We start from the raw sequence: 24,701 nt of genomic DNA, 5'->3' as shown, positions 1-24,701 counted from the left end.
TTTTTGGCCAACCCAATATATATGTATATGTGTGTGTGTGTGTGTGTATACACACACACACACACACACACACATTCTTTTTCATATTCTTTTCCATTTTGGTATATCACAGGATATTGAATATGGTTCCCTGTGCTATACAGTAGGACCTTGTTGTTTGCTTCCAGAGCTCTTTGACCATGCCTCTGGTGGAGCATCGTAAGGTGGTAACTGGTAAGACTGTGAGCACTGAGGGCAGGTGTGATATCAGGTCCTTTCTGGTAGCCACCATGCCTAGCACAGTACAGGATTCGCACACAGAAGGCACTCAGTAGGGAATTCCAAATGATCAATAGACTGGTTGGTATATGCCACACAATTTATCACCCAAGGGTATTGTTGTTTCTGCTCATATTATTATTATTTCTTCCTAGAATGCAGAAAGACTCCCCAGATCAATCCCTCAAGTCCAAATTTTGCCTATCATGTAAGGTCAAATGTCATTCCATGGAACTTTCCCTGGCCTCTGTCTGGAAGTCAGCTTCCCCGCCTACCACCCCTCATGCCCTCTGAGCATTTTACGAGCATCTCTCTTCAGCATGGAGCCCTTTCTGTCTCGTATCATGGTTGGTTCCTATTAAAGTGTCAACACTGTGAGCACATCACCTGTGTCTGATTCTGAAACCAGCCTAATGCCTCAGAAACAGTGCCTGGCAGGGGCTCAGTAAATATTTGTAGAAGGAGTAAATGATTAGTAAACAGAAGGGGTTACCTCTAAAAGAATACTTCGAGGATTAATATAATGACTCTCTTCTTCTGTATCTTGAGCGGTCTCTGACAAGAAGGCATGCGGTAGATGAGCTTCTCTGAGTCCTGAAGACCTTTTTTCCATTAAATGCTGAATAAAGAGATGAAGACAGAGTTAATGCTTTTTCTTTGTCTTTGCAAGAGACAGAATTAAGCCACATGTTTTCTGGAGAAGGCATAATCGATTAATTGGGTTGAGAACATCCGAGGATCTTCCAAGGTTACATCTAGAAGCCCACACAACTTGAACTTGCTTCTTGAGTCTGGGTCACCACTGATATAAAAATATAAGCCCATCTTTCAGGTTTTTCTCTATTATTGGGTCCTGTAACTCAGAACAAGTAATTCTCTCCGGTGGATGGTGTTCTAAGGTCCGCCACTGAATCCTCCACCCTCATCTTTTTCTAGTTTTCATTCAGTGCCATCTGAGAAGCTAATTAGCCCAGGGTCAAGGCACTGCATCTTTTCCCTTTCCGCTCAGTGTTCCTCTTTTGTGTTCTGCGTATATAATTCTACTGTTTCCATAGCAATGCAATTTTGTAGCATCGATCATGTGATAGTATGAATTGCAGGCTTCAAGGTGATCTAGGTTCAACCAATTACTGCTTCCCTCTCTAATAGATACAGGACAGTACAAAGTAGCTGCTTTGCCTGGCAGGAAAATTGTTATAAGTACAATTCAGTTCTTCCAAGTACAATGCCTTAGAGCAAGCGTGGGGGGGGGGGGGTGTTGAAAAAACCCTGAATGTTCTCTAGGAAGTCCTTGAAAGAAAGTGATTAAAAAAAAAAAAAGATGTATTTAAGTTGTGTCCGTTTTTCTAGCTCCAAGTTCACGAAGCCAGGTCATGCTGAGTCTGGGATGAGGAAGGGTTCCCATTTTATTTTAGAAACAGCAACAACAACTCCCAACAAGGTAGGTGGTTCTCTTAACTGAAGCTGATTGGAAAATCACTGGATTGGAATACATAGTATGAAAAGGCAAAATGACCAATAATATTATCTCTAGGGAGAAGGGGTACAGGAGTGAAAAGCTAGAGGCATTTACTGAAAAGAGTTATCTTTCTCAACCCCATTTCCTACCACCTTTCCTACAAGTACCAAATGAAGTGTTTGGCCTGGTGCATTTGATATGCTACATAAGGCTTTTAAAATAGTTGGAGAGCTTCCAGCTAGATAAAACAGGAGGCTATGCCCTATTAAGATGTGCCTGGTACCCAGGGAAAAGGCAAAGTCAGTGGTTACATCTCTAAGGGACAAAATAGCATCCATGGCAGAAGAAAAAAACCACTCAGCCTGTTCATTAATAATATCCAGAATTGGGAAGATTGCAAATCCAAGAGAGCTGAAAGCACAATTACAAATCATTTTCAAGGGGCAAATGTATTATTTTTTTTTTCCTCCAATGGACTTCATTAGAAATGAAGTCACACACACACACACGGAGAAGCAAGACTGATTTGGGTAAATATAGGAAATAATAAGAACTCTGATTTTGCCTCAGGACTACAGATGGTCAAGTGGTGTTCGGGGAATTTTTTTTACAGAAGTAATCTTTGCCCTGTTGGTGAAAGGAGGGAAAAGGCTACCATCCAGGCTTTTGTTTAGCTGGGGGGATCTCCAACCAACATACCCGATGTACCTGGATGCATATCAAAGAGCATCCAAAATGAATGAATACATTTAGATGTAGGCAGGGCAAGCAGTAAGGCTCATGATGGTAGGGGAAACAGACTAAATATAGGATAGATCATAGGACTAAGAATCATTCTTTGGTGGATTAGGCTTTGAGGAAGATGTCAAATACATTGACTTCTGAAGCATCAGCTGGCTCCCAGGCAGGGCGTCCTAAGAGAGGTAAGTCCGATTACCATGTCTGGAAGACTTTTTCTTGCTGTGGTCGTGCTGACAGCCTCCGGTGTGCAGGAAGGACCAAGGAGAGGGATGGGGTCTGAATAGGGCCTTCTATCACCAAATGAGAGTTTCTCCTGCTTATCAAAAAGGAATATTGGAATCAGGGCATGATTGATCTCTTGTCTAGAATGAAGCAACAGCCTGGTCATGGGGCTCTCTGCTTCCAATCTTTGACCACTAACATTTATACTGCTGGCCAGCATTCTCCCGTTTAGACAAGAGCTGGTCTTGTGTCTCTCCTGTTCCAAAACCCTTGAGGACTCCCAGCCTGGCCTTCAGAGATGCTCTAAGTTTCCCTCAACCTGTCTTTTCAACGCTGTGTCCCTCTGTACCCCACCCCTTCACTCTAATCATTAGAGTACTTGTAGACACACTTTGCTTTCCCTTCTCCTTGGCCTCTGCTTTTGTTGTAAGCATGGAACAATCTAGAAACAATGTCAAAACGATACCTAGAGGCCAAAGTTTCATTTATAAAGGTCTGTCCTAAGAAAGGACTTAGGTAAATTAGCAAAGGTTCTTATGAAGTAAATAAACAAGTTAAAATTTCTGGCACTTACATCAAAGAAACCTTATATTGAAAATATAAGATAGGTAAAAAGCATGTTTTTTAGAAACCACCCTGGACTTAGTCATTCCAAAGGTAGCTGTTATGTACCTTGAATAACAATGATGGAAAATACTGTAGTTTCAGCTACTATTAAAAAATGCCACAGTTAGCTTTCACTCCTCCTACTCCAATAATGAAAATTTGAAGTGTCTGTATTTTAGCTCTCTTGCAAAACACAAAAGAATTTTTTTCTATTGTTAGTCATAAAAATAACAAGGATGTACATTTTCTCACTTATTTATTCCTTGTATTAATGCCAGTTGCTAAGGAGGGGGAAAAAAATAGCTCACATTGTTTCCTTGTGAAAGAGGGCTTTGTTCGGGTGACCCGCTATTTTATCAGTGAAATAGTTACCCCTGTATTCTGGCGTGCTGCTTTTATATTCCGGCAGAGTGATGACAAGAAAGAGACCCAGTCTTTAATCTTCTCCCTGTTGATAGGAATAAACTTTCAGCCGGCATGTGGCAACAACGGCGCCTGCGCTCATTTTGAACCGGAGGGGGATTCTTTTATTAAGATTGGACAGGCAATGGGGTAGGTACCAGGGAAATAAGGATCTTTTTCTTTTTTTTTCGCTGTACGCGGGCCTCTCACTGTTGTGGCCTCTCCCGTTGCGGAGCACAGGCTCCGGACGCGCAGGCTCAGCGGCCATGGCTCACGGGCCCAGCCTCTCCGCGGCATGTGGGATCCTCCCGGACCGGGGCACGAACCAGTGTCCCCTGCATCGGCAGGCGGACTCCCAACCACCGCGCCACCAGGGAAGCCCCAGGATCTTTTTCTTGAGTGGCTTAAATGCACCCCCCCCCACCCTTGGATCCTTACCACCTCCATGCTAACACACCAGAATTAACCCTCATGCCACCTCTGTGAGCAAAGCTCAGAGAAATGGGAAGAAAAGTGGAAAGTAACAGTATAATCACAGGGTTTGGAGCTTTTGGCTTTGAAACGGATTTCTTTTGTGTTCTTAAGTGGCCCCTTAACCTGTCAGCGCCATTTGGTGTAGCTATTTAGGTGTGCCTCCCTTTAGGGAATGCATGTATTTAAGGAGGTATTTGAACAAATGTATATAAATCACATCTTCTTTCTATTGACTCCCGAGACAATTGTAAAGAAAGGTTTTCGCCTGGGGATTGATCTGCAGCAGATCAAATCTCTTCATATGGATACTTGGGCTTGAGCATTTGTCACCTCCTCTGTACAGCTGCCTTCTCCAACTTTAGCCTCTCTGTCAAGCAGATAATCGTCCACAAAGAATCCATTTGCCATCTTCGCTAGCACCAGGAGCCCCTCTTAAAAACTGAAGACTCCTTCAGGGACTAGCATAGCCACTCCCTAATATATGTACCTTGGGTAGATGTTAGTGTATTGGTTTCTTGTACATAAAATGTATCTGCGGTGATGGTGACAGTTATGGGTTGAATTGTGTCCCCCGCCTAAATTCACATGTTGAAATCCCAATCCTCAGTACCTCAGAATGTGACCTTATTTGGAAGTCAGGTCAGGTTGCTGCAGACGTGATTAGTTAAGATGAGGTCAGACTGGAGAAGGGCGTCCCAATCCAATATGACTAGTGTCTTTATAAAAAGGAGAAATTTAGACGTAGAGACGTGCACATAGGGAGATTGCCATGTAAAGACTGGAGGTTTGCTGCCACAAGCCAAGGAACTACCAGAAGTTAGGAGAGAGGCCTGGAACAGATCTTCTCTAGAACCTTCAGAGGAACCATGGCCTACGACACCTTGATTTCAGACTCCTAGTCTCCAGGACAGTGAGACAACAAATTTCTGTTGTTCTAAGCCACCCAGTTTGTGGTACATGGCTATGGCAGCCCTAGGAAATGAATACTGTGATTTGTCAAGGTATTTTAACACATAATAAAGACTGCCAAGATGGTGTTTAAGGTTGTGGCCATGGGTTTCCAGTCAAGGCATGTTTATTGTGTACCGGTTTAAAATGTTTTTGTTTATTTGTTTGTTTTTTATTTTGCATACAGGAGACACCCTGTGTTATCTTACTACTTACCTGTCATAGCCAATGAGGAAGTATTCCCTGTTAGTGGCCCTGATCGACATCACTTCGTCATGATGGCAGTTAAACATCTTCTGTACAGATTGCATTTTTTCATGGTTACTGATGCCGACTTCTATACTGGAACTTCTGTTAGATATAAAGTATTAAACAGATGCAAATACAAAATTAGGAAGAAATTGACTAATGGTTTTTATTAAGTTTCAAATTGAATAAAACTTTAGATCTGTTTGATCAATACTTTGAAAATTGTCCAATAGTTTTAGAAAATAAGTTTAGATCTGGTTTATCACTGATTGAAAATACTTTGTTCAGCCGAAAACTTAATTCAGAATTCCTATTTCAGTTAGACTCTTAGTTCCACAAATTAACGTTTTCTAATCTTTTTTCTATTTTGCAGGCAACACGTTAGTATTTGTTATTATAAACATTTTCTTGATTGGATACGCACTGATCAATTTCAATAGAACCTCGGTGATGATGGTCTTTGTAATAGGAAAGACTAAAGCCCTTTTCCCCACTCTTTGACAGGATGAAAAGCCGCTTTTTCCAAGAGGTCTGAAAAATGAAAACATTTTGCATCTCAGTTAAATCTCAAAGGAAGAGAAAGGATTTTAAAAATGCTCATGAGGCTGGTGGGAGGCCTGTTAAATCTTTGTGAATACTTACTGCAGAGAAGAAAAGCTGAGGAGGTGGTGATTTAATAAAGTAATCTTGTTTGCAGACTTCATTTTCATAATATAATGTAAATTGTTTGCCTAATAAAAGAAAGTGAACAGGACTCAGTCTGTTCCCTATAAATTTCTGAGAAGAACTGCTTCAATTGGAGAACACTGTTTACCGCTGGAAAGGTCTTCACATTATTCAGTTATGGAAAAACACATCTATAATAGGCCAGGAGAACAAAAAACCCAGGACCAAGTGTGTGATTCTTATTCATCCACTGTCGGGACCTTTGTTCAGATGACATTTAGAAGCTCTTTAATTCAGCTCACACCTGTCTGGCTCTCCGGATGCCGGTGGCTCTCTAGATGTGAGCAAAGATTTGTCTCCCTTCCTGTTGAACCACCAGCCGCAGCAGCAAGATAATTCTGCCTTGACCTTGGACTTACCAAACAAAAGCAAAACCACCTGCTATTGAAAATAAGGTGGGAAAGTGGTTAAATAGGAGCTTTCCGAAATGTTAATTGCTTCTCTGTAAGGATGGACATGTATAGGCAGTTTTGATTTTTTCTATATTTTTGAAAAGGTCTGCAAGAAATATGCACTACTTTCCTTATCTAGAAAAAATTAATGTTGCTAAAATAAAATTTATTTTAAAAAGAAGACCTTGGTTTTGCTTTTACATCCAGGCTATAGTTCTAGTTCATCCATGGTTTGGTAAAAGACAGCCTTTACTAAAGAATTAGCGCTGCTTTATTAAGTGAAAACAGAATGAAGATTAGGTACTACAGCTGATGGAGACATTATGCTCGTATCCAGTAATTCTCAGCCAGCCGTCCTCACCTTCTCTGCCTCTCCTCCTTCTGCAGCAGCTCTGCCTGCTGCCCCCGTTCTTCCCACCAAGGAAGAAAAAAGGAAAGAGAAAAACAGAAGGAAACAAAAGCAAAAAGTTTTAGCTCCTTTATTTAATGGTTGTGTGGCTTTGGACAAATTCACAGATTTATTTACTGAACAAATACTTACAGAACACCTTGAATCACTAAATTTCAGTTTCCTCATTTGTAAAATGGAGGTGAAAAATAAAGGAAAGCCAAGAGCATCGTAGCCACTGCAGTCCCTGACCGACAGTGCACCCTGAGAGGAATTCAGGATGAAAAGCAGGATGCGGCACTCTGTGATCTAGAAAAACAGTCCCCATAGATAGTCAGAGGTATTTCAGGAAGAATTTTAATGAATCCAAATCCTTGCAACTTCCCGCACACAGATGAGCACTAAAATCATTAACTTGAGGTATCTGTTCTTTGTGACTAACAGCAATCTTTTACTGAGATGTATTCTTTTTTTTTTTTTTTCTTTTTGCGGTACACGGGCCTCTCACTGTTACGGCCTCTCCCATTGCGGAGCACAGGCTCCGGACACGCAGGCCCAGCGGCCATGGCTCACGGGCCCAGCCGCTCCGCAGCATGTGGGATCTTCCCGGACCGGGGCACGAACCCGTGTCCCCTGCATCGGCAGGGGGACTCTCAACCACTGCGGCACCAGGGAAGCCCTACTGAGATGTATTCTTGACTGAATGTATTTTCTAGCCAAAAGTCATACATAAGCTGGTTTCCCCCTACCTCTTCAGAGCGGTTCCCTAGAGCTACCGAGAGGCTGTCTCCCCAGTAGGAGACAGAGTGGAGTAAGAGAACAGAGTGAGTAAGAGAGGAAGAGTGGTATAAGATGAGGCTGCAGATGAATCCTGCAGCACCTGGTAGACACTAGACCATGGTACAGTTCGCATTTATTTTAAAAGCAATGGACAACACCATCCATGGATTAGCCTTGACCAAAAAACACTGAAACAACCTCATCAACCCTCTAGATCCAATTTGTAGGAAATACAGAAAACAGAGAAACATGCTAAACACCATACCAGGGATGTGATCAGCAAAATTCAGTCTCTAGGGGAACTTCTAGGACAAAATCTCAGTATTTTCACCCTTGGATAGATCATTTTTGGCCCTGAACATCTCCACCTCGATTTCCCATAAACTTCTTTCTCTCATCCTTTTCTCTCAGGTGCCCTAGATCACTTGGTGGCACCAACATCTATCTAGCCTCCCCTCCTAGAACACTTAGAGTCCTCTTAAACTTTCACCCTTCCATCACCCTTCTGTCCAGTCAGTCATCAGTCATGTCCATTTTACTTCCTGGATCCACCCCTATCTCTCTGTTCTATCACCACTGCCTTCAAGACCTTCATACATTTCAATACATTAAAGTCACATGAATTCAAGGCCTGCATATGTTTTTGACTATACTGCTTTGGTAACTGTCTAGATTGACCCTCTAATTCCATTCTTGGCATCTTCAAAACCATCCTTGACATAGCCCTGAGAGTAAATGCCAAATCTGGCCAATTTTGTACTTTGGGCAAAGATGAAATAACAGGAACTGGATTTACTCTCCTGTCTGAAACACACAAAAAATACAGAATATATAAATTAGTTGTTTTCAGGACACTAGTCATAGGCAATAAAAGTCATGGATCCCTAAGAGATAGGAAACAAACTTGGTGAGCCCTACAATTTCCTTGGCGGAGTTTCCAGTCCACAGCACAGGAAAGGGGAACTGAGGTGAGCCAGGTGGACCCCTGAGCGGAGGAAACAGAGCTGAGAGTTCAGGGAGATCAAGGCAGCTAGAGCTCATAGGACAGAGGGAAGAGCCGCACAGAGGGAGAATCCCAGAGACAGTCACAGGGTCCCCCTCAAGTATTCAAGAATACTGATCAGTATACGTGTGTGGGGAAACTACCCAAGGCCAGAGAATGAACCATCAGAAAAAGTTAGAGGGAAGAGTGCCCAGTGCTCACTGGGCCAGAAAAAGTGCCAGTTCCGTCCAGCCAAACTGGCAAAAATGATCATTGATGGGGGACTGGGTAGAGTACTCAGGAAGGTCTTGCCTCAGTAGTGGGCAATAATTAGCTCTGGGCTGAGGACTGCTCCAGACCTAACAAATCATAAGAGCAAGTCTTAAAAGGATCAAATTGTTTCCAAGGAAGTTAACTGCATCCCAGAAAAAAGTTCAAGATTCATAGAAATACAAAAATATCCAGCACCCAACAAGGTAAAATTTGCAAGGTCTGGCAACCAATCAAAAGTTACCTGGCATGCAAAGAGACAGGAAAGCATGACCCATAACGTGGATAATCATCAATCCTTCAAAACTGGCCTAAAACTGACACAGATGTTAGAATTAACAGAGAAGTTCATTAAAACAGTTATTATCAACTGTATTTTATACATTCAGGAAGTTAGAGATATAGAAGATATAATAAAGATCCAAAGTGAACTTCTAGAGATGAAAACCACAATGTCTCAGAAAAACAACAACAACACTGGATGGGATTAATGGGACTAAAACAAATGGAGAGTGAAAAAAGAACCCCAAACACAAAAGAGCACGGGTGCATCGTGGGACAATTTCAAGTTTCAGGTCACTGGATTCCCTGAAGTGGGGGAGGGAGACAGAAAAAAATATTTGATGAAATAATGCTGAAAATTTTACAAATTTAAAGAAAACTATCTCAGAAATCTCAGCAGGTCAGGCACCCCAAACACAAAATATAGGAAGAAAACTCTAACAAGGAACATCATAGCCAAATTGCTCAAAATCAGTGATGAAGAAAAACCTTAAAAACTGTCAGGGAAAAAAGAGATAATGCATACAGAAGAAAAAATAAGGGTGACATTAGATTTCTCATCAGAAACAACGCAAGCAAAACAACAACATCAAAACCCAGTGGAACAACGTATTTAAAGTACTGAAAGGAAAATAGTGTCATTTTAGAATTCTATAGGCAGCAAACATAAATTTCAAAAACGAAGGCAGTTTCAAGACATTTTCAGACATGCAAAAGCTGAAAGAATTCAGCATCAGGAGGCCTGCATTAGAAGAAATGTTAAAGGAAATCCTTCAGGTGGAAGAAATGATGCCAGATGGAAATCTGAATTTATACAAATGAATGAAGAATGCTGAAGTGGTAACTGCAAGGATAAATATGTGAAATTTTTATCTGACTATTTAAGACATAAAAATTCAATTGACGGGGCCTCCCTGGTGGCGCAGTGGTTGAGAATCTGCCTGCTAATGCAGGGGACACGGGTTCGAGCCCTGGTCTGGGAAGATCCCACATGCCGCGGAGCAACTGGGCCCGTGAGCCACAACTACTGAGCCTGCACGTCTGGAACCTGTGCTCCGCAACAAGAGAGGCTGCGATAGCGAAGAGGCCGGCGCACCGTGATGAAGAGTGGCCCCTGCTTGCCACAACTAGAGAAAGCCCTCGCACAGAAACGAAGACCCAACACAGCAAAAATAAATTAATTAATTAATTAAAAAAAAATTCAATTGACTATCTAAACCAAAAACTCTTGATATATGTAACAACATAGATGAATCTCAAAAGAATTATGTTGAGTGAAAGAAACCAGACAAGAGTTCATACAGTATGATTCCATTTATATGAACTCTAGTAAATGCAAACGAACTTAGAGTGACAGAAAGCAGAACAACGGGGAGTGGGATTGGGTGCTGGAGGGAAGGATTATAAACAGGCACAAGAAGACTTTTGGGAGTGATGCCTGTGATTACTATCCCGCTGTGGTGACCGTTTCCCAGGCACATACACACAACCTTATCAAGTTGTTCATTTTAAATATGTGCAGTTGATTGTATGTCAATTATACCACAATAAAGCTATTTTTCTAAAAATATGAGCAATCCAAAAAGCAAATCTGATGACACCACTTCCGTGCTGAAATGCTTCAAGCGTTGCCGGTTATATGAGGTCAATATCCGGCACCATACAGCACCACTTTCCTGTTCTCCCCCCGTCCTTCCTATTTTACAGCCACATTCTCCTTGAACACAACCTGCCTCGAACCCACTTCATTGCTTTCGGTCATGCCATCCCTTTCTGCTGAGATGTGCTCTCTTTCCCAATCTCTTTTAAAACCCTATACAGCCTTTAGGGGCCAGCTCAATGACGCGTGTGCTTTTTTTCCCTTCAGACTCTACAGAATTTTGCACTTACCTATCATAGCCTGATCATATGTGCCTATCTTAACTTCCCAATACAGCTACTGGAATGTGTTTATCTTAATATCCCAATGAAATGACAAAATCATTGAGAGAATGACTATTCTTAATTAACCTGTACATCGTCTGCAATACGAAGCACGGTGACTTACTAATAATAGGTGCTTTGAATAAATATTCAAAAATACTCATTTTGGAATTGAATCAGATAGTTTGATTTTTAAGTTAGTTCATCCTAAACTTCGGACTGATCAACTACAGCAAGGCATGTGAGCATGAAGCAGGAACATCTGAATAATACCCCTTGACCTATCCTCATAATAAGCCCTGATAACAATTTTGGCAGTGTCTCCAAGTGAGAATTTCATATAAAATTAAGGAAATAGTCTCCAGTCTTTTCTGGGCTATAGTTTGCTGTTAGTACCATCTCCCAGCAACAAATGGAACATTTGGTCCATGAAAATCAGAAAATGCCGAATTTCTAGATAAGTGAGCGCTTACAAAATAATCAGCTGAATCTAATAGCCTCCGCTACGTTCTCCACACCAAGAATAATTGTCGCAGAAGTGCCACCCATTATCCTTACTAAAACCATCTCCTGTATCCTGGTTAGTTTGACGGGAATGGATCATTATTTTCAATAGAGTTTTTTCCTTCCGAGAATATGTCCCTTGGGTACCTGAACTCTTCCGAGGTTTGGGTTCCATTATGGCTGCCTGTTCTCGCCTGTCAAAAAGAAGGGTTAAGCGTTAGTCCCCAAACAAAGGTATAGGCTTAGCCACTCAATCACCAAGCGTCAGGATGGTGCTCCCAACGTTGGTCAGATGGCTTATCGTCTCCCCTCTCCCCATTCTGCCCTTGAGGTTGATAGTAGCCATGGTAATGAGGACCCACCCGAGCAGCCCGTGTTCACCAAGTGCCCGTTCTGTGGAGGTGTTGCTAGGATGACCAAAGGAGCATCTTCCCTGGACTTCCTCTGCTCCTGCTTCATAAGTGGCTCTGACAAGACAGCCCCTGGGGATAGCAACACCACCAAGGAACAGAGACGAGAACAGGGCAGAGGGCAGCATGCTATGGACGAACTGCAGCTGAGAAAGCATTTCTGGCCAAAAAGAAGCCCAAGATAAGCCCTCCTCCATGCCAGGTACTCATTTTCTCCAGAGGGAAACCTTAGAGCAAGGACCAGGGCATACCCCTATCCGTAAACTGCCTCCACTGCCTGTGTGCCCCGTTCCCAGGGCTGCCCAGCGCTGGGGGCTGAGGCTGACATGGTCAAACTGACTCTAGAGGTCAAGTCCTTTCCTGCACAGATCTGCTGGCAATCCCATGATTGACACGGGGCCCTGCGAGGAGAGGAATCCCACAGGGTAAGAGACCACGGGGCAGGTGAGATCTCTGAAACGGGAATGTATTGGTGACCAAGTTTTACCTTGAATCAGACTCTCAGAATAGGAGGAAACACTGAACAGGGCTGTGCTAGGGCAGTCCCAGGGCAGTCCCAGGAAATGGGAAGAGGCAAAGGGCTCTTTACCATGCAGTTGGCATGATGTCATTCCTCCTCTCCTGAGGTCTCCCTTTCTCCAGCATAAACCCACTATTTCCTCCCAGGGCATAAATGACTCAAAGGAAATTCCTGAAATATATATGTATATTGCATATAGTATACAATATACATATACTATACTATAGTGTGTGTGTGTGCATATGTGTATATATATATATATATATATACATGCGCATATAGTATACTATATACATGTATACATATACTATTTGTGTACATATATATAGTAAACAGAGATGAAAGTCTTAAGGTTAAGACTGCAAGATCTCAAAGCATACTTTTGGTGATTTGTGAAAGGCACATGGGAACCCTCTGAAGACAAGTGGGGTTTTCCTGGACCTACAACTCACACATTCCCTAACTAAAAAATGGTTTTCTCTGTTGAGGCATCTCTGTATAATAACGATAGTGATTATTTGAACAAATAACAAACAGATAACAAGTGAAGTAACAAACAGGTCCCTGGGGGATCTTAAGGCATATGTAGGATCTCTGGTGCCCTCAGCCCTCCCCTGGCGTAAGGGCCATGCTTAGCTCTGTGCAATGGGCTGTAATACTTGGTGAAGGCACCAGGCCACTGAGACCAAAGCCTTCTGTTCCCTGGAAGAGCATTTCTGTACAAGGAAAAGGAATAGAACCCACCTAAAAATTTGCCAACCATGGACAGTAAAAAAAATTTACCCCTGAGGTTTTGCTTTAGATCCCTGCGGTTCTTTCCAGTTGTAGGGATTTCACTGCCTGAAGCAGAATTGGGGGCCAGTGGTTCTCAGCCCATCGCCTTTCCCCTCATCCCTGCATGTGGGACTTGACCACCTTTCCCACAGGGCATTTAGCCTAGTGAGCGATGGAGTTCAAAGGTGAGATTGCAGGACTGTGCAGGAGAGACTAGCTGAGGGGAACTTTTTTTTTTTTAATATTTGAATTTTATTTTATTTATTCTTTATACAGCAGGTCCTTATTAGTCATCCATTTTATACACATCAGAGGATACATGTCAATCCCAATCGCCCAGTTCATCCCACCACCCCCCCCACCGCTTTGAGGGGAACATATTTTAAAGCAGTGTTTTTACTGCAAGCTCTGTTTGTTTAAAAGCCCCAAATCATTCTTTTTCTTGATAGAATAATTCTTTGTTAAGCCTTTACAGTTTGTAAAATGTGTTTGCTCACATGACTGCTTTGGTGTCGCAGAACTGTCCTGGGAGACAGCTCGTTTTACGCATGGAAAACTGCGTTTGCGAGAGGACGAGTGAGGTGACTTGTGCAGAGCCCCACGCCGCTCCACGCTCCCACCCACATCCATGCTCCCTGCACACCGTGGGCGGCAAGGAGAGCTCTGGAGGACGTTTCTGGCCTTCCAATGTCTGTGAAGGGCCCCAAAGTCTCATGTAGGGACCACTCTTCCTGCTTTTTTTAAATGGTGGTATTTTTTTACCCACTGTAAAATGAGACGGCAGTTTTAGAGTATTAACTCTGGAAACCAGATTCATCTCCATCAGTTATGACAGGTGATCTTGGGTACATTATCGCACCTCTCTACACCTGTGTTCCTTCATCTATAAAATGGAAGTGGTAATATCACCACCCTCATAGGATTGCTGTCAGCATCACTTGAAATAATATGGCGAAGAGCATTTTATAGGTGCTTGACAAGTGTGACTTGTTGGGTCATGTTCAGTTCGGATAGTCTATGATTCTATGATTGTTTCATAATGACTAGCATGTATTGAGTACTTCATACATTCCAAGCACTTCTAAACAAAATCTGTGTAATAGATTTCAGATATATATATGTATATAAAGGATTTCACATATATGTATACATATTCTGGATTTCACATAATATATATTGCCTATGATCTATATCAATTTCAAATTATTTTTATGAAATTCAGTATATGTATACATATATATGAAATCTACTATATTCATACATATGAAATCTATTATATAAATTTTGCTTATATAATGTAAGCAAAGTTTTAATATCATATATTACATATATGAAATCTAGTGAGACTCAACATAGCCATGAGATATAACAATACTATAACGTTTACATTATTCTTACAGTGATACAGTACCCATTTTACAGATAAGAAACTGTTACCAGAAAGATTAAGTAATTTGCCTTTGATCACATAACTAAAAAGAAGCAGAGCCAGCGTCCTAACTTGAGAGCTGGTGTCTGAACTACTTTGCTCTTCCTTTCACCTGAGAAAAAAGAATTAAATCTGTTCAGAGTTTGGCTTTCATTTCTTGTCATTGCCTCCAAATAAAACAGCCTTTCAGATTTAACTCTTTGATCTTGTTCAGGAGACAGCATCCAGTCTTATTGCCTAATCTGTTCATTGTAATGAAATCTGATGAATGTGATACCAAGAGGTCCTATTTCCCTCTGTGCAGCCCAAGAAGGTTATGAAGAGAGAGCCTGTAACAGTGATTTTGTTCGGTTAAGCTTCCAGATCAGCAGTCTTGAGAACCCCAACCAGTCACGTCAAGCAGTACTTACTGGAAGCCAGGTGGTCACTGGTTCGGCTCTCAGCGAAGTGTCCTGTCCTTGTGTCTCCTGAACTCACCCCGGCTCGCTCTGAGCTCTGAGGATTAAGTACAAGCTTTTTCTGAAATGTGAGTCAATGGGAAATTCCCAAACCTCTATCTTCGGGAAGATTTTACTCTTAATCCAAGCTCAAGGAAGCTGGTGACCCAAGGGAAGTCCTGGGCTTTCATTCTCCTTGTGGTTTGGCACAGAGCTGCCCCAGGCATTCCAGGTGTCTAATAACAAAATAAAAGCAAACAAATAAAACTCCTGCCAGACTCTGGACCATGAACACAATGACTCTTATGGAAAACAGTGCCAGCCCAGTCTTGACCTCCTGCAAGGACTGCCATTGAAACAATTCCTCTGCTTCCCACCCGTCCATATCCTCCCAGTGTCCTCCTGGGGAAGTTAGGAAGGGTTTCTTTGTGCCAGATGAGGAAATAAAACCCGACTTCTCTAACACATTTGCACATGCCAAGGGTCTCTGGAAGACCTGCTTATTTCTCCACGATGGAGTGGTCAACAGGGTAGCACTGGGCAGGCCCTCCTGAGCATCCTGCACAGCCACCACCAACTCTTAGAAATAAGCAGGCTGCCATGAATGGTCATTCTCAGTGATATCTAACCACCGAAGGGCCTTAGGTATATTTTCCTTTATATTAAATTGTTCTTTGGAGAAAGAGGAAGTGGCAAATGAATTAAACTTCTTACAGCACCTTTAGAAGTGAAAGAACATAACTGTAATCTTTGTTTTCACTCATGTGACTGGACTTGAATCAGCTCTGCCCGGTATTCACCGAGTGGTTTTAGCTAGTTATTTCAATTTTCTGAGTCTGCTTCCTCATCTGAAAAATGGGGTGGAACACTGACCTCACAGGATCTGTTTAAAGATTAAGTAAGATTTCACCATAAAAAGCCTATGGTAAGCATTCAACAAAGGTTATTTCTCTGCTTCTCCCTTTGGCACCTTATGGAAGGTACAAGTATTATTGGTTCCTTTATTCAGCAAACTTAGATGGACTTCAGGTATGCAGAAACGATTATTTTATTGTTCACTTCCTGCACAGGATGGGTTTTGCTTGATTTAGGAGAAATAATTTCTTGGAATGTATTTCTTTGGATGATTCTTTAAGGCCAGCTTTTGACTACTCTGGAAATAGTTTTTAGTATCTTTACATTTGGTCTTTAAGCAGATATTACAAGTTATTGCTCTAAGGAGTTCGTGAAAAGCTTGTGCTGATCTCCACCTACTCAGAACTATAAAGCTACAGACAGCCCAATGTAATAATCCAGGGACGCAACCAAAAAAGGGAAGAGAGAAAATTTCTTTAAGGCTGTATTCCTTTGGAAAGGCTATCGATAAACCAGTTAGACAGACAGAGGGACTTCCCATCCATCCATCCATCCATCCATGCATCCAACCAGCCATCTACCCACCCAGTCCACCTTGTTCTAGGCTTTTTTGGTCATATTTTCCTACTAGTGTTACAAAGCTCCTTGAAGAAGAAGCTTAATATATCTTACAAGTGCTTATGAGAGTTATTTGTACTGCAGATGCCACGTAGAAAATAAAAAATTGGCAAGCAGACACCAAATACGAAGCTTGTAAAAAGTAAACATACCTATGAAATGCAAGTACAGTTTCCTTTACCATCTCCAGTGACCTGTAAACAATGTATCAGTGAAATGCCTATTGCAAAAGAGCAGTCATCCGTTCATTTGAAATATCAAGTAAGTTATTTCATGATTTTACCAATTGTCCTTCTGTATCATGAAACAGCTCTTTAGCTCTGCTGCCTCTTAACCAAAACACAGCTGAATGGTTTATATTACATGACCTAACATTTGTTGGGAATTTTTCTTTTACATATACTATCTTAGTTAATCCCAACAATTTTGCAGGATAAGTATTGTGATTCCTTAATTTCAAAAATAGGAAATTGAAATTTAGAGAGAAAAAAGAACTTGCTCAAAGTCATTCAGCTCGTATGTGACCACCAGAAATCAAAACTCGAGTCTGTCTTGACTATAAGCTTACACGCGCCCTTTTGTACCCTCTAGTGTGTTGAATCCTGGGCTGGGATTGGTTGGTCTGGGCTCTTGGCCTGCTCTGCCACCACCTGTGTGACACTGCATAGGTTGCCAGCTTTCTGGGCCTCATGACCCCAATTGCTGTCCCTTTGTCGAGGAGCTCTAAGTACCCATTCAGTTCTGATTATAATGACGCCCTTGAGGCAATGGCAATGACATTGTTGGCCAAAAGGAAATGAGATTTCCTGGGCTGGCTTGGACCAATCATGATTCTTTTCCTTAGCATCTGAACAAAATTGAGGTACAGTTACCAGTAAGATGGAGAGCATCTGTTGCCGACATCATCACCTGGCCCCTGCCTCCCTCTCCAAGATCACCTCTGAGAGCTCTCGCTTGTACTGTCTGCCCTCTAGGCATCTTGACCTGTGTATGTACTGTTCCCTCTCTCTGATTCATTCTTCTCCCATCTCTTCACCTGGTTAACTTCTACTCATCCTTCAGATCTCACTCAACTATCACTTCCCAGTGATTCCCTCTCTCCCCCAGACAAGGTCAGATTCTCCCATGATACATTATCATGGTGCTGTGTTAACTTCAGAACACATTTTCCCATTTATAATTTTATATTCGATTGTCTGATTATTTGATTAAAGCCTGACTCTCCCTCCACAAGACTGCAAAATCCATGAGGATTATTAGTATTGTGTCTGCTTCTGCTGATCATTGCATCCCAAGTAGCTAGCTTAAATGCCTCTCCCATTCTTTCTTTTTTTTTTTTTTTTTTTGCGGTACGCGGGCCTCTCACTGTTGCGGCCTCTTCCGTTGCGGAGCACAGGCTCCGGATGCGCAGGCTCAGCGGCCGTGGCTCACGGGCCCAGCCGCTCCGCGGCATATGGGACCCTCCCAGACCGGGGCACGAACCCGTGTCCCCTGCATCGGCAGGCGGACTCTCAACCACTGCGCCACCAGGGAAGCCCCCCATTCTTTCTTTATTGTGTGCCTACTATATGCAAGGTGTTATATTATGGGTCAAAAGATAAATGAAAAGATGAATGTCTTTTGAGAGCTCATAACGTGGCCAGCGAGATCAGACACAACGAACTCTAATATTCCAGTGACACCTCTACTTCACTTCCATACACCACTCCCATGGTCACACTTTGGACCTTGTAATTACCCATCCCTGTCTGGCCTTTTTTTTTTTTTTTTTTTTTGCAGTACGCGGGCCTCTCACTGTTGCGGCCTCTCCCGTTGCAGAGCACAGGCTCCGGACGTGCAGGCTCAGTGACCATGGCTCACGGGCCCAGCCGCTCCACGGCATGAGGGATCTTCCTGGACCGGGGCACGAACCCGTGTCCCCTGCATCAGCAGGCGGACTCTCAACCACTGCGCCACCAGGGAAGCCCCCTGTCTGGCCTTTGATCACTTTGATGCTGGTATCCTACCTTCCGACTGCAACTTCCCATCCTTCTACCTTTTCTATTTCCTCATTTCAACCAAACCTGTTCTTCAGCCTTTTCAAGCCCTCGGGATTCTTGATGCTTCCTCATACTTTCACATGTCTGTTGTGATCAGTGACCTTTGCTAGCTGAAACTGCCATTCCTCAACCCCCTGTTGAAGGCAATGAGCCAGCCTGGTCTTTGGATCGGGGCGAGCATGTGACCCTAGAGCTGGCCCTCCACTGGTTGGCTGTTGGTCCACAGAGTAGCCTGACACAGAGTTTTGCTCAAAAGAGACAATGGCAGTTAGCGAAGCCTTGTTGAAATTCTCTTTCCTTTACTTCCAAATTACTTTCTCGGCTGGTTCTCTCCTGCACTGATTGATCTTCTTTGCCTCTTTTGCTCGCTCCTCTACCTGCATGCAATCCTTACATTTCAGAATCCCCAGAGTTTCTTCCCTAGATATTTACTCACTCTACAAGTATATCTTGATGCTGGAAGTGTTGAGAGTCCATTGAGGGTAGTGACCATAAATCTGGCAAGATTCCTATCTGCTTGATGTGTGATTTTCTCTAGTAGCATCCAGCCGTTCTGGAGCAGACATGGGGAAGCCAGGTGGTGAGGTTCATTCCAGGTTAGCATTTGTGCTGGGGAGATGCCACAGAAGGACAAAAGAGCAAGGGAGTTTAGGGTAATTGCAAAAGGGTGCCCAAATAGGTGAACCATGGGATCAGAGGGGCATAAGGAGGGAAGAGATGATAGGAGGGGCTCCTGGAGAGGAAGTACCGGTGAGATTGAAGATAGGTGAAATAAGCTGGCTGGAAGGGTAGGAAGTGGTGCTTGGAGAGAGCATTACTGATTGATGCTCTTAAAAGTAGAACAGTTGCAGGGAGCGGGTGGCTGAGCTACAGTGTGTAAGAAGGTCATTGGCAATGAGGAAGTCAAGGAACTTAGGGGCTAAGATGTTTGGTCATCCACATGGATGTCTAGTTTATGCAACAAAATCCTTTTGAAATTCTCTGAAGTTTTTTTGAAATGAAAAACAGAATAAAGTTAATCATCTCTGCCCACCTCCCCTAACACATACATACAACAGTGTCTATTTTAGTTGAATTCATTTGTAAAAGCAAAAGTAGACATAGATGTCAAAGGAGGACCCTTGGATCCATAGACGATTGAAGTCAGAATCCTCTTTATTTCAAAAGAACACTTGGGTCCCAGTTTCTGGGGATGAGGGAATGTGTATAGGTGATAGAAGATGGTCCAAAGGTTGTAGGCTGGGAAGACAGCCAAAAGACCACCACTGGGTCCAAAGGAGGGATGACGGGGGCTGCTTCTTTTTCTTTCCCTTCCTTTCCCCTTATCGCCCTGAATCCTTATTTTGCCCACCTGGTTGGCACTGGGGCAATGGGAACAGAGTTGGTAGAGAAGGAATGGCAGTGAAGTTTACAATAGTGGAGAGGGAGGGACAAGCATAGGAGAAAAGAGACCCCCCACTTCCCAGTGATCCCTGGGACCCACGTGACTCTTGGACCGTGGACACACTCGGGACTCCAGAGTCGGCCTCAGCCACTGGTCCAGAAGCAGAGGGAATCTCAGGACTTGTGAGTGGGATGCTGGGTCAAAGGCTCCTTCTCTTCCTCTGGGCAGCACAGTGCGTGGATGGGAAGGCATTTTGCTTCCACGTGGGGAAGCCAACCTAATAATAAAGATGATGCAAGGAAAGAACAGAGCTGAAAGAATCACAGAGATACAGTGCCTCTGTCTTGATGGCTTGGTAAACTTTGGATTAAACTGTGCTTGAATTCCATCCTTCCTCTGGACTTTCCTGTTAGGAGAAACGGAAATTCTCTTGACTGTTGAAAATCAGTTTGCATTAAATTGTTTGTTTTGTGCAAATGGAAATCATTTTGATTGAGGGATGTATGATTTGAACATGAGGAATTGGCCCAGGGATAGAGATGGGGGAGAGAGTTTATAGGAGAAAAAGGATAAAAAAGGAAGGGTAAAAAAAGAAGATGACTCGGCATAGCATGGTATTTTCAAGCATAGAGTCAGACTCAGAGTTCCCAGAGCTCATTATTGTGCTCTGTGCTCTTGGAGAAATCACTTAACTTCTCTATGCCTCAGTTTCCTTGTCTTTAAATGAGAATGATAATAGTACCAACTTGCTAGAGTTGTTACAAGGATGAAATGAGCATATATTTGTAAAGTGCTTGGCCCACAGTAAGCACTTTATAAGGGTTTATCAAATAAATCAAGGACGTTGTGTCTGTAATTTAACTTATAAATGAGTTTGTGTAGGAGCCATACCTCTAATGGGAGGGGCTAGGCTCCTCTCTGAATTTAAAGACTCTTCAAAGTACTTCATAGTGGCATTGGGGGTGTGAAGTCATCCTTTCCATGTTTCCCTTGAGTAAATAGAGGCTACACGAGGCTCAGAAATCATCTAAGAGTCACCTGGTAATAAACATCATGACAGAGTTGAAACCCACCAGGCCTAGAATCACGATACCAAGTTTATGCTTCTGGTCTGCTTCAGCTCACTGGCAGACCTTGGGTTTGTCCCCTTTTTCCCCCTGGGAAGGGGGGACCAGATGACTTCCTGGTGCCTAACAGGCCTAGCAGTCTACGGGTCTTATAATACTACCAGCTTAATTGACTGTGCAGTTCGCCAGTTACAAGGCACTTATACAGTGTCTCCTGCTTGCACAAAAATCCTGCGAGGGAAGCAGGGCAGATATTATGTTCCCTGTTTTACAACCAAGAAGGGAAGCCAGCTGATAAAAATGTTTGGTATCTGGTAAGTTACCACTGAGGGTAACTGGAGCTGGATCCCACTAGGAAACTCTGGAAGCTATTCTACAACACTCACCTTAGTTATTCCACCCAGGGATGACAGAGCTGGGGTATTTATAGACCAACTCCTGTCTATCATCAGGGGGACATGAATTTCTGGCACTGCTGACCTGTCATATATGTAGCAAAGTGGGCTCAGGAGGCCAGAGGGATCCAGAGGGACATGTGGGTGTTGACACTTGGGTGTAGACCGATGTGGCTGCCACCGGCATCTGCTACAGTCCCCCTTGGATAAGATGCTCTTGTCACCTTTACCTGAAAATATGTCTGTGAAATATAGTTTTGTAGTTGGGCACATTGCTATTTTCACCTCAGTCAGGGTTTTGAGGACAAGGAGATGTGGCAGGTTAATAATGGTCCCCAAAGATGTCCACATCCTAACCCTGGAACCTGTGAATATGTTACCTCACATGGCAAAATGGTCATTGCAGATGTGAGTAAGTTAAGGATCTTGAGATGGGAAGATTATCTTGGCTTATTTGTGTGGGCCTGCTAGAATCACAAGGGTCCCTATAAGAAGGAGGCAGGAGGTCAGAGGAGAGAGAAGATGCTACACTGCTGGCTTTGAAGAAATGAGGAAGGGGCCAGGGGCCAAGGAATGTAAAGCCTCTAGAAGTTGAAAAAAGCAAGGAAAGATTGATAGATTTTCCCCTGAAGCCTCCAGATGGAACAGAGCCCTGCAGATACCTCGATTTTATATTTCTGAACTTCACAACTCCGAGAGAATAAATTATGTTGTTTTAAGCCACGAAATTTGTGGTCATTTGGTAGAACAGCAATTGGAAATGAATGCAGAGCAAATGGATGGGTTAACATCAGGGTCTACCATAGATGTTCAGCAGGTAGCTCAGACAGCTTGTGCAAAACAGAAACCTTGATTTTCACCATCCTCACCCTTCCCACCAAACCTCTTCCCAGTCTCAGGAAACTGCACCATTTCATCTACCTGTTAGGCTATAAACCGGAATCATCCTTAATTTCCAGCCTTTTCGCATATCCCTACTCCAAATCTGTCAGCCAATCCTGCTGTCTCTGCCTTCAAGACAAAGCCCACACTTGACCACTTCCCATGACATCCACTACCATGTCAACCTGAATCTCTCACCTAGGCCACTACTGCAACTCCTGGGCTCCCTGCTTCTCCTTTCTCTCTTTAGTCCATTCTCCAGAGTATCTTTGACAATAAATAGTTCATGAAATCCTACCACTTCCCCGCTCAAATCTCTCCAATGGCTTCCCGTTCGTTGTATCATAATGAGATCCACTGTGTTCGCCATGGTTGAGAGCCCTGCACGATCTGGCCCTGCCCGCCTTTCACCCTTATTTCCCAGCATTCTGCTCTGCAGCACTGGCTTTCTTGATGTTTCTCAAATAGGCCCACGTGGTAGCTGCCTCAGAGCCTTTGCACCCACTGCTTGCTCTGCCTAGAAACTCCTCTCTTTTCATGTCTACGTGGCCCATTCCATCACTCTGCTCAAGTTTCTGCTCAGATGTGGCTCTGAGGAGGCCTTTCCCAGTCATTCTACCTAACTTAACCTTCCTCTCACCCACCTCCCCATTCCTGAGCTTCTTATCCTGCTGTATTTCTTCATAATACTTCTCACTACATGAAATCATGTTAACCATCTGTCTTCTCCACTAAAATATAAATTCTATGGGCTTCCCTGGTGGCGCAGTGGTTGAGAGTCCGCCTGCCGATGCAGGGGACGCGGGTTCGTGCCCCGGTCTGGGAAGATCCCACGTGCCGCGGAGCGGCTGGGCCCGTGAGCCGTGGCCGCTGAGCCTGCGCGTCCGGAGCCTGTGCTCCGCAGCGGGAGAGGCCACAACAGTGAGAGGCCCGCGTATCGCAAAAAAAAAATAAAAATTAAAAAAAAATAGAATAAAATATAAATTCTATGAGAGAAAAGACTGTTTTTTTACCTGTTCTTTCCCCAATGCTAAGAACAGTGCTTAGCACAGATCTCAATAAATATCTGTTGACTGAGAAAAAATACATATAAAAGGTTATTTTTTTTTGGTGTCTATCATGATCAGTCAAAGATAAGTGGTGCTTCTTATGTAGGCGCGGTTTACCCAGAACACAAATTAGTGCATTTTCACATATCCACCCACCCACACCTTCTAGATCTTTATGCCTGAAAGAGAAATTCGTCTTCAGCTCCCACAAGTCCTAAGTTGGAAGAGAAATTGTGAACCAACTGTGACTTCACTGAAAGTACAAATCCTCCAACAGAGCTCTCTTCAATCACAAGTGGATCCTCTTGCCCTCTGAAATGAGAGGCACCACTGTTCACACCGGCTATGGGACTGTTAGGCGCTGGTTAATTTGTCACAGAAAATTCTTACTTAGTATTCTTATCTAACCCCTGCTTCTAGCACACACCCAAATCTCCCGGTTTTTAAATTAGCCATACTCATTTGCTCTTGGTACTTATATTATTTTTAAAAGTTTAGCAGACGGAACATATCTATCTTTATAATTGCTTCCTCTCTTGTTTTTCTTATTATTTTTCCTTCTCTCCTTCTTACACTCAGTCTCACTGAAGAATGTATCTATCCCGTAGGACCCTCCTCAGGCTCCAAAGTTTCTAAACTGTTCAACTTACCCCTTCCCAGGGTGCATTCTACCACTAGTTTAAAGTTTGGCTGCAAACTGGAATCACATGGAGAGGTTTAACAGCACTGATTCCTGGTCCCACCCTCAGAGATCCTGACTTAGTTGGTCTGGGATACTGCCTGGGCACTGGGCTGGAAAAATCTCCAGGTGATTCTAGGGTGTAGTCACAATTGAGAACCATCACATCTAGTCAATCTCCTTAGGGTCTTTATTTTTTTAGAATTAAAAAAAAATAAACTTATTTTATTTATTTTTGGCTTCATTGGGTCTTCGTTGCTGCTCATGGCTTTCTCTAGTTGCGGCGAGCGGGGGCTACTCTTCGTTTCGGTGCGCGGGCTTCTCTTGTTGCGGTGGCGTCTCTTGTTGCAGAGGCTCCTCTTGTTGCGGAGCATGGGCTCTAGGCATGCGGGCTTCAGCAGTTGTGGCTCACAGGCTCTAGAGCGCAGGCTCAGTAGTTGTGGCACACGGGCTTAGTTGCTCCGTGGCATGTGAGATCTTCCTGGACCAGGGCTCGAACCCGGGTCCCTTGCATTGGCAAGCAGATTCTTAGCCACTGCGCCACCAGGGAAGTCCCC

The 24,701-nt window shown here is 43.3% G+C and overlaps 1 protein-coding gene across 2 annotated transcripts in view; it reads right to left on the bottom strand.

Moving 5' to 3' along the window:
- Positions 1–15,325, bottom strand: part of PLEKHS1 (pleckstrin homology domain containing S1) — a 23,742-nt gene extending 8,417 nt beyond the window's left edge. For both annotated transcript variants that reach the window (XM_029244904.1, XM_029244905.1), the window contains exons 1-8: positions 15,150–15,325; positions 11,754–11,800; positions 6,002–6,090; positions 5,784–5,890; positions 5,327–5,461; positions 3,659–3,734; positions 2,655–2,771; positions 752–877 (exon numbers count right to left, since the gene is read on the bottom strand). In XM_029244904.1, coding sequence (XP_029100737.1) covers positions 752–877; positions 2,655–2,771; positions 3,659–3,734; positions 5,327–5,461; positions 5,784–5,890; positions 6,002–6,090; positions 11,754–11,781 — 678 coding nt within the window. In that variant the 5' untranslated portion in view covers positions 11,782–11,800; positions 15,150–15,325. The remainder of the gene's footprint in view (positions 1–751; positions 878–2,654; positions 2,772–3,658; positions 3,735–5,326; positions 5,462–5,783; positions 5,891–6,001; positions 6,091–11,753; positions 11,801–15,149) is intronic.
- Positions 15,326–24,701: the final 9,376 nt, after the last annotated feature.

The sequence above is a fragment of the Monodon monoceros genome, unplaced genomic scaffold (assembly GCF_005190385.1).
Source record: "Monodon monoceros isolate NGI ecotype Baffin Bay Population unplaced genomic scaffold, NGI_Narwhal_1 Super_Scaffold_4, whole genome shotgun sequence".
Classification (NCBI taxonomy): Eukaryota; Metazoa; Chordata; class Mammalia; order Artiodactyla; family Monodontidae; genus Monodon; species Monodon monoceros.
The sequence above is the reverse complement of the archived record's forward strand: the minus strand, read 5'-3'. Positions and strand labels throughout refer to the sequence as shown.